Consider the following 15,996-nt stretch of genomic DNA (forward strand, 5'->3'; position numbering starts at 1 on the left):
GGGTCAGATTTCAAAAGATAACCGTTAAGATTGTGAATTATTACTCAGGAATGCACGTGCCCCCCGAGGTCTACTGTCCACCTAGATCTGCTCTCTTACAGACACACAGTGAGGGAGGGGTCAGCAACGTCCTAGATATGCAGACCACCCACGGACTGGGAAATCGACATTAAAACCTGCAGACCCGCCTCAGTCATTGTACAACCGGCAAATTAAAACTTATATGTAAGATCACTCTTTGGAGGATGTAAAAAACGTTTGTCATTATCAACATATGATTGTATGTACACTCCAGTCATATTTAGATGGGTTTTTAAATGAACCAACGTTGTTCTTTTATTGATTTGAAATGTAGTTGTAATCATTGTCCAAAATGTTCTCGAGGAAAGGTAATGCGCCCCCCCCCCCCCCCCCCCCCACCCCCCGCTCATCTGGAGCAAATAGTCTGGGGCAGCATTCCAGGTGATGAAACGGGACCTGTGCATATACTCTCAGTCTGCAAGTGCCTGTGTAGATTGTGTTCAGTTATCACTGTACAGACGGACCACATGCCAGGTAACAAGTTGTTGAAGATTTGACATGCCCTCCTCGTTGCGCTTAGAACTCATGGAAAAAAACAAGTAAAGTGCATCTTTTGATGTTCTGACACGTCCTGTGGTGCTTTACGAAGATCAAACACTTTTCACTTTGACAGAGCCCAAGCAAGGACATGAGATTCTGAGATAAGAAATGTTGTGTAAGCCTAAGCAGCAACACCAGATTACACTGAGATGATGAGTGACTAAAACATCCCAGTCCAGTCCGTTCTCTGCAGTGTGTATCTGCATGGTCTGTATCGTTCTCTTCACATGTCGCTCTGTGTACTATGAAATATCTCTGACACACACACTGCACTGATGCACTGATAACAAAGACAATAATAGTCACCTAATGTTCTGGAAACTAAGAGTGAGCAGAACATTCAAATTTAAATCAATAGCTTATAGTCTCTCAATCTATGCATGTATAAAGCAAAACAGCATAATAAACTATGTCCCTCGTGCTGTAACCTGTGTCAGAAAGCTGCAGGTCTGCAGATTGGGGGCTGCTATGACTATTGATCGAGTCAGTTAATGAGTCTGCTTGCAGACTGCAGCTGGGATGAGGGGTGGAATAATGTACTGGTTTATATATGTGAAGCAATGCTTTGGTTGATACTGTTTTACAGATGAGACCTTCACAGGGTTTTCCCTGCTCTGACCTCTCCTGGTTCTCTAATCTAGAAGTCCAGGTTAAAAACACCTCTGGACATCGGCTTCACAGCTTCATCATAGATAATGCTTCCTACAAGGTCTTTGGATGAATCAGAAACCATCAGAGAGAGAGAGAGAGAGAGAGAGAGAGAGAGAGAGAGAGAGAGAGAGAAAGTGTGTGTGTCAGAGAGAGAAAGAAAGAGAAAGTGTGTGTGTGTGTGAGAGAGAGAGATAGAGAGAGAGAGAAAACAGACAGTTTAATGGAAAGATAATCAACAAAGAACAGACAGTTAGAAAACCATTCGTATGATGTAGCTAAACAACATCCTCTAGCAGTGCTGTCTTTAAAAGAAGGCTCTTTTCTGTAACCACGATGATGAGAGTATAGTATTTTTCCAGGTGTTGCCTATGGCTAGGGAGAAGAAGAGTAGTTTCCATGACAATGCTTATTTTAACACTGCTGTCACAACAACCACTCCAGCTAATCCTTTGTGTGCTGGAGAAACCTCTTTAAAAGTAATGCACACAGGAGCCTATATTAGGAGGGAGGCAGTGAGGGAGGCAGTGAGGCAGGCAGTGAGGGAGGCAGTGAGGGAAGCAGTGAGGGAGGCAGTGAGGGAGGCAGTGCAGGAGGCAGTGAGGGAGGCAGTGAGGCAGGCAGTGCAGGAGGCAGTGAGGGAGGCAGTGCAGGAGGCAGTGAGGCAGGATTGTGCAGGAGGCAGTGAGGGGAGGCAGTGCAGGAGGCAGTGAGGGAGGCAGTGAGGCAGGCAGTGCAGGAGGCAGAGAGGGAGGCAGTGGCAGAGTGTACACAATCAATGCCAGGAACTGTCAGCTGGTAACATAGATTGTTTGAGGGCCTGGTTCCAATCTAAGTGCTCCAGCAGAGAATGTGTTGAAGGAATAACAAAAACAAACAGTTCAATTTCCAATTAGTACATGAACTGTACAGCAACTTTCTAGTACAGTTTGATTGGTTAAATACTGAAAAACCTAAATACTGCACTACTTTTACTGAGCCCTCAACTCCTCAACGTTGCATTACTATATATATATATATATATATATATATATATATATATATATATATATATACACACTGTATATCACAAGTAGGAACTGTGTGCCAGTGGCCCCGCTGGTGAAATGTGTGTGAGCCTGTGATTCTGCTCAGAAGTCTGTGAGCTGTGCTGACCTCTGGTGGTATCTGTGAATATAACCCCATTGGAATGATTTTAGATTTTTCTAAATTGAACACGAGAGCATACATATAAATTGAAAAATGAATAATAATTGAAGGGACTTGTGTATTGCAGATGGAGGCGGTTAGTGTGTAAGCAAGGTTTCTCTGTGTGAACGGAGTGGTATGGTAGATTATACCGTCCTGTGAGGCTGACTCAATACCCCAGCATGGGCAGCACTTGCAGCAGGAGGAAGCTCATTACTGTAACAGCGGGCTTACTGAACGCAGTGCTGGCAGACGAATTGCTGAAGAGGGAAATGCAGCATAAGGATGGGCTCTCTGTCTCCTCTGGAACCGATTTCAGGGTATTAACGATGACCTGTAGCATCCTTTGCTGCCTGGTTCTTTGCTTCTGTAACTCCTGTCTGAGATGGGCAGGGTGTGTACTTGTACCTAACATGTGTTTAAAGGAAGCAGACTGTTTAGCTTCCTATGAAACAATCTGCCTAAATCAGTTCTGCACTGTCAGTGTAACAGGGTGGAGGTTGGGCTTAAACCAACGACCCACACACCGCAAGCAAACGTTTTAACCACAATGCAAAAGACCCGGGCTCGTCTGCATTCATGGCTTTAGAGCTTTTAACCTCATCTTATCTCAGTGACGGGACAGGACAGATTTCCGTAATGGCAGTGCATCACACAACACTGTTCGTTGCACTGATCATTAATGACTTTTTAGATTTGTTAGCCATTGCTTTTTTAGATTGTGAAGCCCTCACTGAAAAGCACTATTTCAATGAATATTGTTATGATGTCATCTATAAAACTGAAAGGTAGAATCTGGTGCCTCCTCAAGCCATGGACTAACTTGTCATTCAAAGCCAGTGTATATACAGTACCACAAGTGCTGCTCCATAATGCTTTACATCACTCAGAATAAGCCAAACAAGAAAAGCTGTCCATCCCTCACCTATAAAACTGAGTGCAATCCATGGCAGTTAACTTCTGCACTGATTGTTTTAAAAGCTGATTGGAAGTACATTTCCTCTAATCCGGGGCGCTGCCATTTTTGCTGCCGTACTGCCGTACCGAGGCCGTAAAGTACTCAGTCGTGGATATTTCACTTGCTGTTGTTCCTTATCCCCGCAGTTAAATATGGGAAAACTCAATGCTCTCCTCAGCACAGCCTTAAAAGGTGACCAAATCCTTCTGCAAAGTTTATTTTTGCATTCTTGCCTGGGATTAGCGTAATTCCTCTCAGCTGTGGAACCCTATCTGTGACCTGTGGGATAAAAATAGAGCAGCAGGGAGAGAGAGGGAGAGGAGAGAGAGAGAGAGAGAGAGAGAGAGAGAGAGAGAGAGAGAGAGAGAGAGAGAGAGAGAGACTTTGACTTTTAAATCCCTCTAGTCTATAAATTAGAATACAATATAAAATGTATAAAACCACTTTAAAAAAAAATTGCACTGGTGCAAAATAACTTAGCAGATCCAACGTCTCAGTCCACTTTCAAAAGTTTCAGTTCAATGGGATCTCAGTCTTTCAGAGAGTATTTCTCATATGAGCAGAGCAAGCTGCACCTCCTCACTCACAGCACAGACCCCCTCCCCAATGCACCAACGTCTCTCAAAGCTGTCCAGGTCATGCACCATTTTAAAATAAGCAAATTCCATCTTGATCCTTGAGACCATCAGGACCCTAAAAACACTGATAGGATTTATAAAACCAGTTGCTAAAATTGTATTTTTTCTGGAGTTTAAAGTTAACCAATGAGCATCTATACAGACTGTACAGCTAGCATATAGAGCTACATCTCGCTTTGGCATTGCAGAACGAGCCAAGCTAATGGAAACAGATCTCTGCCAGTGCACTGGGTAAACACTGCACAGCCACTGACGTCAAACATCTGCCTTTGATTTCCTTTCAGCTGCATTCCTGTACTGAATGACGCAGATGAAGGAATCACAGCGCTGTCTTTTATATTTTATTCACCTCACAGAAACCCCAAAACTGGAAACAGAAAGGCCTTTATGGTCAAATACAGAAAGGAGCCAGCGTTGTACAGGCTGCAATCCCACAGTACTTTCAGGAGACCACATGCTGCAATTGCAGAGGGGAAAAGATTTTTATAATCAAATTATCCCACTCACCTTTCCACTGTTCATTTTACAAACATGTGCAAGCAAAAAATTAACAAAGGGGGAAGCAAGACCAATTCATCAGTGCTCAGAGATCATTTTATTGACCTTTGGTTAAAGAGGGAACAAGGAAACAAGGATTTTGCAGTGATTTAGAAGTCAGTGATTCTCCTAAAAGAGCCAACAGTGGCACAGCTTGCTCCCCAGTCGCTGAATCTCCTGTACTCTCCGGGCCTCATGAAGTACTGTCTTCCCTTGTAGTTGGGGTGCTCATACATGGTCCAGTAGCCGTCCATCACGTTGCAGGAGTGAATGTCACGGCTGTGGAAACGATCGTGGACAGACTCGCAGTCATCACTGAACTCCATCGACTGGCCTCCGAAGTCGGGTCTCTCATAGATCTTCATTCTGTAGGAGCCACTGCTGTCCTGTTGTTAATACAGACAGCTTTAGATCAGTCACCAAAAATTAACTCTCAAGCAGACTTGGGCCTGGATCGATTGGACCCTTTCCTGTATGCTTTGTAATGATATAACATGAATGTGAATCGCTGTCCTGTGGATAGGACTGCAGTAATAGCACATGAGTAAATTTGGGGTGGTCTTTATGCATTAACACCTTTTCTATGCAGTAAGGTGTTTTAATTTCAATCACCCTAACCCTAGATCTCAGAGCCTTACACAAGCCGACGCTAACCCTTTAGGTGCCACACCATTGCTTAGTTTTCAAACCAATCAAGTGCGCAAGTTGTGTTTTGGTTTTATGCCATTGTGTAAACGGTACAGGCTTGATAGAAGATTAGGTTTGCAATGAAGAACTCATCATCACAATGGAGCATCAGAAGAGCAGAACTTACGTGTGGGATCATGCGGCAGGACCTGATGGAGTCGCTGTATCCCATCCAGCGCTGGTAGTCGGGGTACTCCCCCCTAGGCAGAACGTATTGGTACCCCATGTAATTGGGGCGCTCGTACAGGACCCAGCAGCCGCTCTCCACACGGGCGGAGTTACAGCGGCTGAAGTAGGAGTTCAGGTCAGCACAGTCGCTGCTGCACTCACAGTGGCGGCCCTGGAAGTTCCGGTCCTCGTAGAATACAATCTAAAGTTGAAAGATACATTTTCTGTTCAAGTGGAATTATCTCTCTCTTTTTTTTTTTAGCTAATGTTGGTATCAATACAGGAGATGAGCAACAAGGTGAATATTGTGGCTAAAAACTCGTTCTGTTCTGGTTCTTATTGTTTAACTATTTTTTTCTGCAGTTATTATTATTATTTTTTTTACATTTTATTAAAAGGACCTTGCAATTTCTATTTTCTGTGTATTTATTATTAATTAATACAATATTACTTGCAGGTTGTTTTTTTTTTTTAATTACCTTTTAAATGTCAATAAAACTAATTCAAACTTAATTCAAACTTAATTAAGAGATGAATACAACTGAAGCACATAAATAGCTGGATGGACAGTAAATATATAGACAGGCAGGTAAACAGACATTTGAACATCTAAATTGTCTTGCACTTTAAAATAAATGTTACAATTACACCAGTTAATACTTTAAGGTGAACATTATGGTGAAATGATTTAGCTATACATCAGTATTTCTTTTCCACATGTCAGATAGATAGATAGATAGATAGATAGATAGATAGATAGATAGATAGATAGATAAAGCAATAAAGTGTTGATAAAACTGGGACAGGTGAGGTTCAGTAAACCGCAAAGTCAAAGTCAAAGGTTCTAATAAAATATTCCTTTATATATTGTTATAAGGGGTGCATGCAGCAGAATCCATGATCGATTTTGCCAAACCCCACCCAGTATCCTCTTACCTTGCCCATTCTGAGTGGTGTGCCAAAGAGGGTTGGATCAGTGATCTGTTGTTGGGAGTCTGGCCATGAATCTATTTATATAGGCCCTTTATCATCAAGTATTTTGTTATTCTAATGACCCTCAGCTATAGAAATCCTCTGCTCTCGTCTGCAAAGCTGTGAAAGCTGTGAACTCTTATTGGCAAATCCCCCTGACTCATCAGCGCAGGCTCTGGCTCTTTGTTGAGTGGTTTAGTCGGCCCTATTCACTGCGCCCTGTCCTGAATTAATGTTGAGAATCATCAAGTTGCTTACAAAGCAAGAGACAAAGGTCCAGTTTCAATTTCAAAGCTCTTCATTGTGTTTGTTCAGTTAAGCTCCCATCACACTTCATGTGTTTGCAGGTTTGTTTTGTTTTGGTTTGTGTAGCGGTAAACGTTCATGTTGAACAGAGAGAACTGAAACTCCTGGATTTGATATAAAAAATATATACAGTGGTGCTCAAAAGTATTGACATCCTCTCTATCTTTCCAGTGCAAAATTAATGTTGATATTCTCTGTACTTTGGAAATACATCCGTCTCTAAGCCTGTATCTGTAAATATTTTTCTTACATACAATTGTCTGTCGTTTTTGTTTTGACCCCTTGATGTAAAATGTTAAAAATAAAAAAAATGTATATGATTTCACATAAACTGACTGTATAATCCCATACAGTTGGAAAGTAAAACATATTTTGAGAAATGTTATCTACAGCATATCTGTACAGCTTGATATAGAAACAAGGGAAGTTCACTTTAATCAGCTGGCAGAGATTTCTGAAAGCAATAAAGATAGGAAATGCCCTAGCTGAGCAGATTGCAAATGTGGAAATTATATTAGGGACAAAAAGCATAGCCAGGATTTTAGTAACTTTATAGGAGGCACACAAGGACAATCTTATCTGGCAAACCCCTAAGACCTCTTTGAAAATGTTACTCCAAGGATGGATACAAAGAGATTGCGTGAAATAATATTCTTGGACTTGAAAAAATCTGTATATGACACAAAGCTTGGGGGAGATTGCTACATGTTTGCAGCCACCTAGGAAATCAAAAATTGGTACACTGGGCAAAAACATTCACAAAATAAAGGATCAAATGGGGAGTACTGGACTGGAACAGGCCCACTATTCATACATGTGTGTATGATTAGCCAGAGCTATGGATAAGCAGGTTTTGTACTGAGATCTGATGATATTGAAGATTAATGGTAGGTCTGGTATATGGTAGAGCTCAAGTGAGCCGATGTACATGAGAGAAGAACTTACATTTCTCATCTGATGGCAGAATCTATATACAGTACTGCTTATAACATCTAATCCAGGTGAATACAATGAGCTCACACACCTTTCTCTTTCTGCTTGTGTGTTATTTCCCCCAGATATTTGTGTCCCCCCCCCGTCCCCCCCCCCCCCCCCCGCCCCCCCACACAGCAAAAAATGTGTTTTATTTGTTTTGTAATGACAAGACAGAACTGTGTAATGCTTTCATCAAATTCTCTTCGGGTTTAGAGTGTAGCAAATGGATCTGTGGTGCCGGTGTATGAAATAATTAAGTAGGACCTGCTGTGATTTGACAGTTTTTTCAGTAAATGAAGATTAATTGAATACCATCTACAGTAACTGTAAACCTTCAGGAGTGAAATAAATCTGTCATGTCGATTTGCAAGCTTTGATAAATTATCTCTGCATTGTAAATACCTGATATATATTGACAAAGGCTGATTGAGTGGAACAGGGATACTCAATGACATAAACTTTTCAAAGCAGGGACCTTGAACTGATACTGCAGTGCATCCACCATGATGGCCATTTTCAGCAGGTGGTTCAAATATCATTATCCAATAAAAACATATTGTTATTCAATAAGGAATGGGAATGGACTTTGCTGTTTAGTGTTTTTCAGCAGCAATGTAGAATACTGTAGATGAACTTGAAAAGTGAAGAGGCACGTACATGCACAAGTTAGCAGTGGATTTGGTTAAGTGTCCATTGTATGGTATTACATGGTATTAGTATTTCATTTCTGATGTAAACTGACTGTTATTTCTCAATAACTGGCAACTGGCTTGCCAGTTAATAGCTGGCTTTATAGCCTTGTCTTCTGAGAATCCAGCATATGCTGCATAATATTTATTAAAGCTTAGACTAGACAACATTACTACATTAAACATATTTTTACACGACAGTCTTTGGCCTTTGGCACACCTTTCGAGGTACCCCTGACCATAAATTAGCTTCCAGATAAGTGCAGATACTGACCATAGGGAAGCCATGGGCAGGGGGGCAGGATAGCTGCCCTCCCCGTTAGACAAAGCCAAAAGGCAGGTGGAGGCTGGGGAGGAGGAGGCGAACTCTGACGCACAGCAGGGATGTAATGGATTGAGGGGGGATATAAAGCCCTCATTGGACTTATTGTTTATGTAAAGACAAATAAGATACTAGATATTCGACTGATGGTTTGTTCTGGTATTTGATGCGCCTAAGGGTAGCAGTGTGAAGTAGCTGTTAGGGCTCTGGACTCTTGACCAGAGGGTCGTGGGATCAATCCCAGGTTGGGGACGCTGCTGCTGTACCCTTGAGCAAGGTACTTTACCTAGATTGCTCCAGTAAAAACCCAACTGTATAAATGGGTAATTGTATGTCAAAATAATGTGTAAAAAATAATGTAATTGTATGTAAAAATAATGTGATATAAAAAATAATGTAACAATTGTAAGTCGTCCTGGATAAGGGCGTCTGCTAAGAAATAAAAAAAATATATAAATGTGCTTGATGTTTACAGGATTTGATTTAAGGTTTAAGTGAGTTCCCTGCCTGAACTACCGTTTTGCTTAATTCTTGGTGGCATTCCAAAAGTGGTGTAGACTACTTATCCATCAGAGTGTTCCAAATCTGTCCATTGGACTAATATAGACCCCTTGTAACTTCAAGGGCCTCTACCTTTACTACATCCAAATGAACAATTCCACTTGTGCAAAGCAACTGCATATTGCAATGATCCTTTCAAAAAGGGCAGACAGATTATCTATCCAGTCAAAACTATGAGCTTCCACTGACTCTTCTGCAGCAAGCCATAGTCGCGGGAGGACATGGGAACTACGGTAAGGGGATGGGAATGGGTCAAGCTGGGGTCAAGGCTTTCTCCTTTCATAGTACTGAAACAACTACACAAACAAACAATAAAAAATGCTGGACTTTGATTCTTTATCTAGGCACATGGGGGATCTGAACCACAGTTATTTAAAATGCATACTTTGATCAACTACTTATACCTGCAGATCAGGGGTTAATTGTGCTTCTAATGTAGGTTATCCAGTGGTACTCACAGAGCTTAGCTTAAGTGAGTTTGCACATATAGTACATGGCATCATCCACCTTGAGCAGTTTACCAACTGAGGTCAATTGATAGAGCTAGTTTTGAAATGGATGAATGCACTTGTATGTTTGCTTCACTCATTGTAAGGACAATTGCAGTACATCGTTGTGTAGTACTGTTTAAGCCTACTCCCTTTATTTGTTTGTTTTACACACACGTGAAGTAAACAGTTCTATGTTTGTGTATTTCGTGTTTCTCGTTCATTTCTTAACACTGTTTAAAACATGTATTTCTGTGCCATATTTGTACAACTACAGTGTATATCGTTGTTCCATATAAATACACTTGAAACTTTTAATACACTTGGGCTTTTCACTTAATGGCAACTTTCGGTTAATGACAACTTTGTGTGTGTGTGTGTGTGTGTGTGTGTGTGTGTGTGTGTGTTCATGCTTAAGATCTAATTGAGGAAGTAAGTTAGTATGTGTTGGTAAGCAGAGAAGACGTTAGGGACTAGCTCCACGTTTTAATTGGTTCCCCTGTGTGTTGTCTGTTTAAGTCATTGCTTTGCAGATGCACATTGGTTTATCTGCATGGTGAGCTGTGGGAGGACTCTGGAAACATCACTGCAAAAATGGCACAGAGATGAACCTAGCGAGGAACTTGGCAGTCACCTCCTGATCAGACTATTTGATTGCCGGTGTAATCGAATATTGGTTCCCCTGAATATTTTTTCCCAACAGCGAACATTTGTTACCCCCTACATGCATGTGTAAATGTCCTATTTGTATGTTTGCAGGCTGTTCTCATGTATTCCAAAAATGGCATCAAAATGTTTGAGTGAGGACATTGTAAAACAATATTAAATTAACAGCAAAATGCACTTCAAACTTATTGTAGATTGTGACATGGCTGAACAAGACAAGTTTATTTTTTTAGAATAAAATAAGATCTTAAATATTCATGTATAAACCTTTTTAGGAGAGAGAACCAAAAGATGTTCATGACAATCCAATTTACACCTGGGTATGTAACCTCAAATAACTTGAGGTTCTACTGATGCAGTGCGAGCCTCATATAAAACTACAGTAAATGGTACTGGATGTGTAGCGTTCAATGTACTGTATGCATGTATGCTTATGATTGACAGAGAAAATAAAAAGGCAGAACAAGCTTGGCTGCTTAAATCTCTTTATTGCATGTGAGGCATTGGGACGAGCGTCAGTCTAGAACTCTGTGATCCTGCGGAAGGATCCGACAGTGGGGGAGGTTGCCCCCCAGTCGCTGTGGCGGCGGTATTCCCCTCTCTCCAGGAAGTACTGGCGCCCCTTATAGTTGGGCTGCTCATAGAACACCCAGGCGCCGTCTATCACAATGCAGGAGTTGATCTCCCGGAACTGGAAGTTATCAAAAACAGAGGGGCAGTCCTCGGCAAGCTCCTCCCTCTGACCTTCAAACTCGGGTCTCTCATATACCCTGATTTTGTAGATGTTCCCATAGACCTAGAGGAAGGAAGTCAGCATAATATTAGAGTACTGCAAATGTGTATTAAATCCCAATTATAATCTAAACAGTACCAATCCTAGTTTAGGATTAAAATGTTATGGTCTCTGTTCTGTACTAATTATATTGTCGCAGTTTACCACAAGAAGCATGAAGCTTTTTTTGGTATATATATATATATATATATATATATAATTTGTTATACTTTCCCATAAATAATTAACCCCCTAATATAACACACCATTACAAATTATGGTCTTAGTTCTGCAGTGCATTGCTTCATGAAAAAGTAATTGCAGAAATGAAATCTTCCCCCTAAGACTCGAATATTTATATTCTTGCTCTTTCAAAAATTTAAATATCCGTAATTGATAAGACAAAACTAAATGATTTATTTACAACTAAATTATATAACATACTACATTTGGAACAGCAGATCATATCATGCAACCCAAGTGGCTTACATTTCTGATAATTCGACAGGACTTGATGCTCTCATTGAATCCCATCCAGCGCTGGTAGTCGGGGTACTCTCCCTTGGTCAGCACGTACTGGTACCCCATGTAATTGGGGCGCTCATACAGGACCCAGCAGCCGCTCTCCACACGGATGGAGTTGCAGCGGCTGAAGAAGGAGTGCAGGTCAGGGCAGTCAGAGCTGCACTCATAGCAGCGGCCCTGGAAGTTCCTGTCCTCATAGAAAATAATCTGTGAGCAAGAAACCATTAGAAAATAGTGAGAACCACAAACAGATGAGATGCATAATAATAATAATAATAATAATAATAATAATAATAATAATAATAATAATAATAATAATATTCATTATTATTTCATTTTCTTTGCCTAAATCTAAAAGCTAATTTTATTTCATAATAGCAAAAGTATAGCTGCTGATAGCAAATATCTATTTAAATATCTATCTGTAGCAGAATGCTTTATCTTACCTTCCCCATTTCTGATTATTGTTCACAACCCACACTAACACTGGACAGCACAAGTTTATATCTATGACCAGAATGTGCAGAGTAGGGCAAGCTATTGTTATCCAAATTACCCTGATTTGCATATCAGCAGAATGCTTTATTTCCCTTTGATCCAGTTTGATGACACCAAATTAAAGAATTGCCAGAAGTGATCATGTCATGCAGACTTTCTCACACTCTGGCTTTAGTGTATAAAGTATCTATATTTAACATTAATAGTGTGTCTATATATGTGCACTATTAATAGCACTGAACATTGTGTTGCTGTGTTGATCTTGATCACAGGGTTTTGTATAACTTACTAAACTGCATGCACTCTATGTAACTTAAAGTTTTCTGAATGTTTTAATATTATTCATATTAAAGTTAATAGCTAAGCTACCAGTATTTGAAGTACAGTAATCCGTCGCATATCTGCCCTAACCGTTTATCTGCCATGATCAACCTCTTCAGCAACGTTAGTTTATTATTGAACAAAGAAGATTAGTTCAGATACTGTAGATCCCACCAAAGTTTTCATACACTGTCATGCAACATAAATCTTGTTGGCCTGCGGAGTGTATCAACTTCAACCTCCGTCTCGATCTCCTGCCTGTCACTCAGCAGCGAATGCACGCACCCACACGGCAGATGGCTACCCTGTCACAAGCATCAAGACCCTGTATCTTTCTAAACAAGGGATTCAGGGGAGCTCCCTAATAAAAGCTGAATCTCAAATCAATAATTGTGTGAATATAGTAATTGGTTACAGTTGTGTATAATGGGATTTCCTCAGAAGACAGTGTTGAATTTTTATATTTCTTTCGGCTCAAATTCCAGTCTGCATTCTTGTTTACCTGGCCATATAATGTGAAATATTATTATACTGCAATATTAACATAATTGTATAGACAAAGTACAATGAACATTATATGTATGGTATTTTGCAATGCTTGCCTCAAACAATACTGCAGTAAATCTCATCAGATGTCTTATGTACAGTAAATTAATATAAATGACAGAATCGTATATATCTATTGCCTTTCCATACCATAGGCTTTTTTTTAAATAGATATTAAAATATTCTAATAACACTTTCCAAGGAAGCAAAAGTGGCTTTTTATTCATTTTAAAATGTCCACACTTGCATTTTACTAAATTTGAACATGAAGATGGTAACAGCAGGCTGAAAGACAAATCAATTCATCAGCATTAGATGCTGGCAAACAGTTTTGACAATAAATATAGAAAAAACCCTGCTGAAACGTGTGTCAATTAGCTTCAAAAAATCACTGCGGTGCTTTTAATGCGATCTTTGAACTGGTGGTACTGGCTTTGTGAATTGGAATAACTGCCGTTGAGAAAAAATATGAAGGTAAGGATGAAAATAATACAATAAAAATATTGTTGGCTTATCAGCAGTATATTTGGTCAGGGTATAAAATATAAAATCATTGAATACTGATGTGTCTTACTCAGGAATCACTTTATGGGCAGACCACAGTTGGGCGTCTACCTTTCATGTTTATTTTGTTCAGATCAAATGTGGTTGAGATAAACTTCTGGGGCAATCTATTTAACCTGTGTAACGGATCTCCTAGCAGCTGACGCGTCAGTAATACTGACCTCTCAACCGGAGATCAAGCTCTGTGACTGAATGGTAAGACGTTTGTTTTTGACCTGTGAGGTTAGCAGTTTGCATCCAGCCCTTGGAAAGTGAGTGGTTGAGATGAGGAGCAAAGAGTTGAAACTCCAGAGCCTGGGCTAGTGGACACACGCTTGTGTTTACACTCAACGACAAGCTTTGATTAAGCCAGGGGAGAATGGAATGGATCTCTTTCTAGTGGCTGAGGAGTTGATAATATTGACATCAGCACAAGACATCTCGACATGACAAAGACGTGGTCTTTAAAAACTGCACATTTGAGACCTATGTAGTGAATGTAAACGCAGGACAAGTAAGATTTTATGCAATTATTTACACAAACCAGAAAAAAACACCTCATTAAGTTGGCACAGCTAGCTACTAATTAAGCCTCCGATAATTCATTCTTCTAATGATATGATCTGCATGAACATGGCCATTTTATTTATTAGAGCTAATGCATTTTGAAAGTTTCTGCTTTTCTGCTTGTTTGTTTACTGCCGTCACCTGTAGACAATCGTGTCTGAAACCAAGATATTGCATCTAAATTCATAAGCTAATGTTGATAATGTTCAGTGATATCTGTGAATATGAAAAAAAACTACACCCTAACTTTAACCTTTTTATCATGTTGTGCAAGTCTACTAGGATACACATATTGTATACGTTAGGGAAGAAGAAAGAGGTGAAGCTTGGGAAATGGTGCAGCAGAGAAGCACAGCAGCTTATGTGATCAGAAAGGGGGATGGAGGGACTAATGTGAGCAGGCACCTTGAACATGGGGCATCATACTAGAGGATTCCAGCTCCGCCAGAGATCAACAGGCACCGAGATGTGCAGGTACCTGCCTTCAGCTTGATTGCTGCGCTCCCTAGCTTTCTGTTCTTTAATACAATGTGCAATTAGGATTTTGTTTTGCTATTTGGTAATATGAGAAGAATAGGCCTGCCTGATCAGCAACCCTGCCTTGAACCATATAAAATAATCCTCATGCACTGGTATACAAAGGGTATGTTTAATGTGGGAGGCACTTGGAAACCATTCCAGCTATAGCCAGCAACATTAATTGTTGCTTATCTCAATGAGTAAACTGGGATAACAGTCCCAGTAATGATTACTGTTTCAATTACTGGTATTTTATTATTATTATTATTGTTTGTGTCACAGTTATTGCTCTTATGTTGTAAATAGATGCAATATAAACAATGTCAGCCCAACTGACTATATATTCTCTGATTCTAAAATGGGACCTTTTTAGGATACACAATGTATAAAAAGATATCCTTAAAAGTCTGGACTCTACTGTGGTCTGTCTCCTCTGTTATTGCAACAAAACTTGAAAATGTTTAGTGCTGCTTTTAAATTTAAGATTGTACGGGAAGAATCCAGCTCATTCCATGGCTGCAATTAATTGTATTTTTTTTTTTCTATTTTGTTCTTCTTTTTGGTTCGAGAAGGTTATGGACAAGCTGGCATCTCATGAAACTGATGAACATTTGTATTTAAATGCAGTATGGTATGATACCCTCTATTCACCGATGGACCTCTGGCATGTGCCATTCACACACGCTGCTACCAACTGAACGGTACAGGTGGAAACTGATCAGTGCACATTTTATTATGTGTCTAAAACTGCAAATTAAACTCTTAGCAGGATAGAAATGATGCAGTTGCAGATAAAAGCCAGGTGGTACAAAAGAAAGCAAGGGATTCATATAATTACTGTACTGTTTAAAAGCCATTAATTAGATTGTTATCATGCACAGTTACAATGTACTTAACGTGTAAATCATTGTGCATGATATATGTAAGTACACAATTGTATCGTGAAAGGGTTAGGGTTATGTTTAGAGTTTGAATTAGGGGGTTAGGGTTATGTTTAGAGTTTGAATTAGGGGGTTAGGGTTATGTTTAGAGTTTGGATTAGGGGGGTTAGGGTTAGGTTTAGAGTTAGGGTTAGGGTTATGTTTAGAGTTTGGATTAGGGGGTTAGGGTTAGGGTTAGGGTTAGGTTTAGAGTTAGGGTTATGGCTAGGGCTATATCATGAAGTACATTGTAACTATCATAATAACATTGTAATTGCGTGTAATTACGTATTTTGTGAGCAATGCTGGTCTGCCATGGGGTGGGGGTTGACACCGAGCGGAGGAAAGGAGTGGTTGTTGT

At 40.0% G+C, this 15,996-nt stretch overlaps 2 protein-coding genes across 3 annotated transcripts; both read right to left on the bottom strand.

Annotated features, from left to right (window-relative positions):
• Positions 1 to 4,629: 4,629 nt before the first annotated feature.
• On the bottom strand, positions 4,630 to 6,532 carry LOC131739481 (gamma-crystallin M2-like). The gene is made up of 3 exons (XM_059033926.1): positions 6,382 to 6,532; positions 5,405 to 5,647; positions 4,630 to 4,976 (listed from the first exon to the last, which is right to left on the bottom strand). Exons 1-3 carry the CDS (start codon positions 6,388 to 6,390, stop codon positions 4,701 to 4,703), a joined length of 528 nt encoding a protein of 175 aa, XP_058889909.1. The 5' UTR covers positions 6,391 to 6,532; the 3' UTR covers positions 4,630 to 4,700.
• A 4,360-nt stretch (positions 6,533 to 10,892) lies between these two features.
• Positions 10,893 to 12,218, bottom strand: LOC117427207 (gamma-crystallin M2-like). 2 transcript variants are annotated; one of them, XM_059033925.1, is made up of 3 exons: positions 12,168 to 12,218; positions 11,686 to 11,928; positions 10,893 to 11,220 (listed from the first exon to the last, which is right to left on the bottom strand). In XM_059033925.1, the coding sequence occupies exons 1-3, from the start codon at positions 12,174 to 12,176 to the stop codon at positions 10,945 to 10,947; spliced, it is 528 nt and encodes a 175-aa protein (XP_058889908.1). In that variant the 5' UTR covers positions 12,177 to 12,218; the 3' UTR covers positions 10,893 to 10,944. The 2 variants fall into 2 exon arrangements, with proteins under 2 accessions (XP_058889908.1, XP_058889907.1); XM_059033924.1 differs by lacking the exon at positions 12,168 to 12,218 and having other exon boundaries at positions 11,686 to 11,946.
• Positions 12,219 to 15,996: the final 3,778 nt, after the last annotated feature.

This window comes from Acipenser ruthenus, chromosome 11, assembly GCF_902713425.1.
Source record: "Acipenser ruthenus chromosome 11, fAciRut3.2 maternal haplotype, whole genome shotgun sequence".
Classification (NCBI taxonomy): Eukaryota; Metazoa; Chordata; class Actinopteri; order Acipenseriformes; family Acipenseridae; genus Acipenser; species Acipenser ruthenus.

Excerpts from the sequence above, each read along its gene's own strand:
- LOC131739481 (XM_059033926.1), bottom strand. Across the intron at positions 4,977-5,404 it reads CCTGCCGCATGATCCCACAC|GACAGCAGTGGCTCCTACAG; the intron begins GTAAGTTCTGCT and ends TATTAACAACAG.
- LOC117427207 (XM_059033924.1), bottom strand. The coding sequence starts at position 11,946 with ATGGTTTCTTGCTCACAGATTATTTTCTATGAGGACAGGAACTTCCAG. Across the intron at positions 11,221-11,685 it reads CCTGTCGAATTATCAGAAAT|GTCTATGGGAACATCTACAA; the intron begins GTAAGCCACTTG and ends TCCTTCCTCTAG.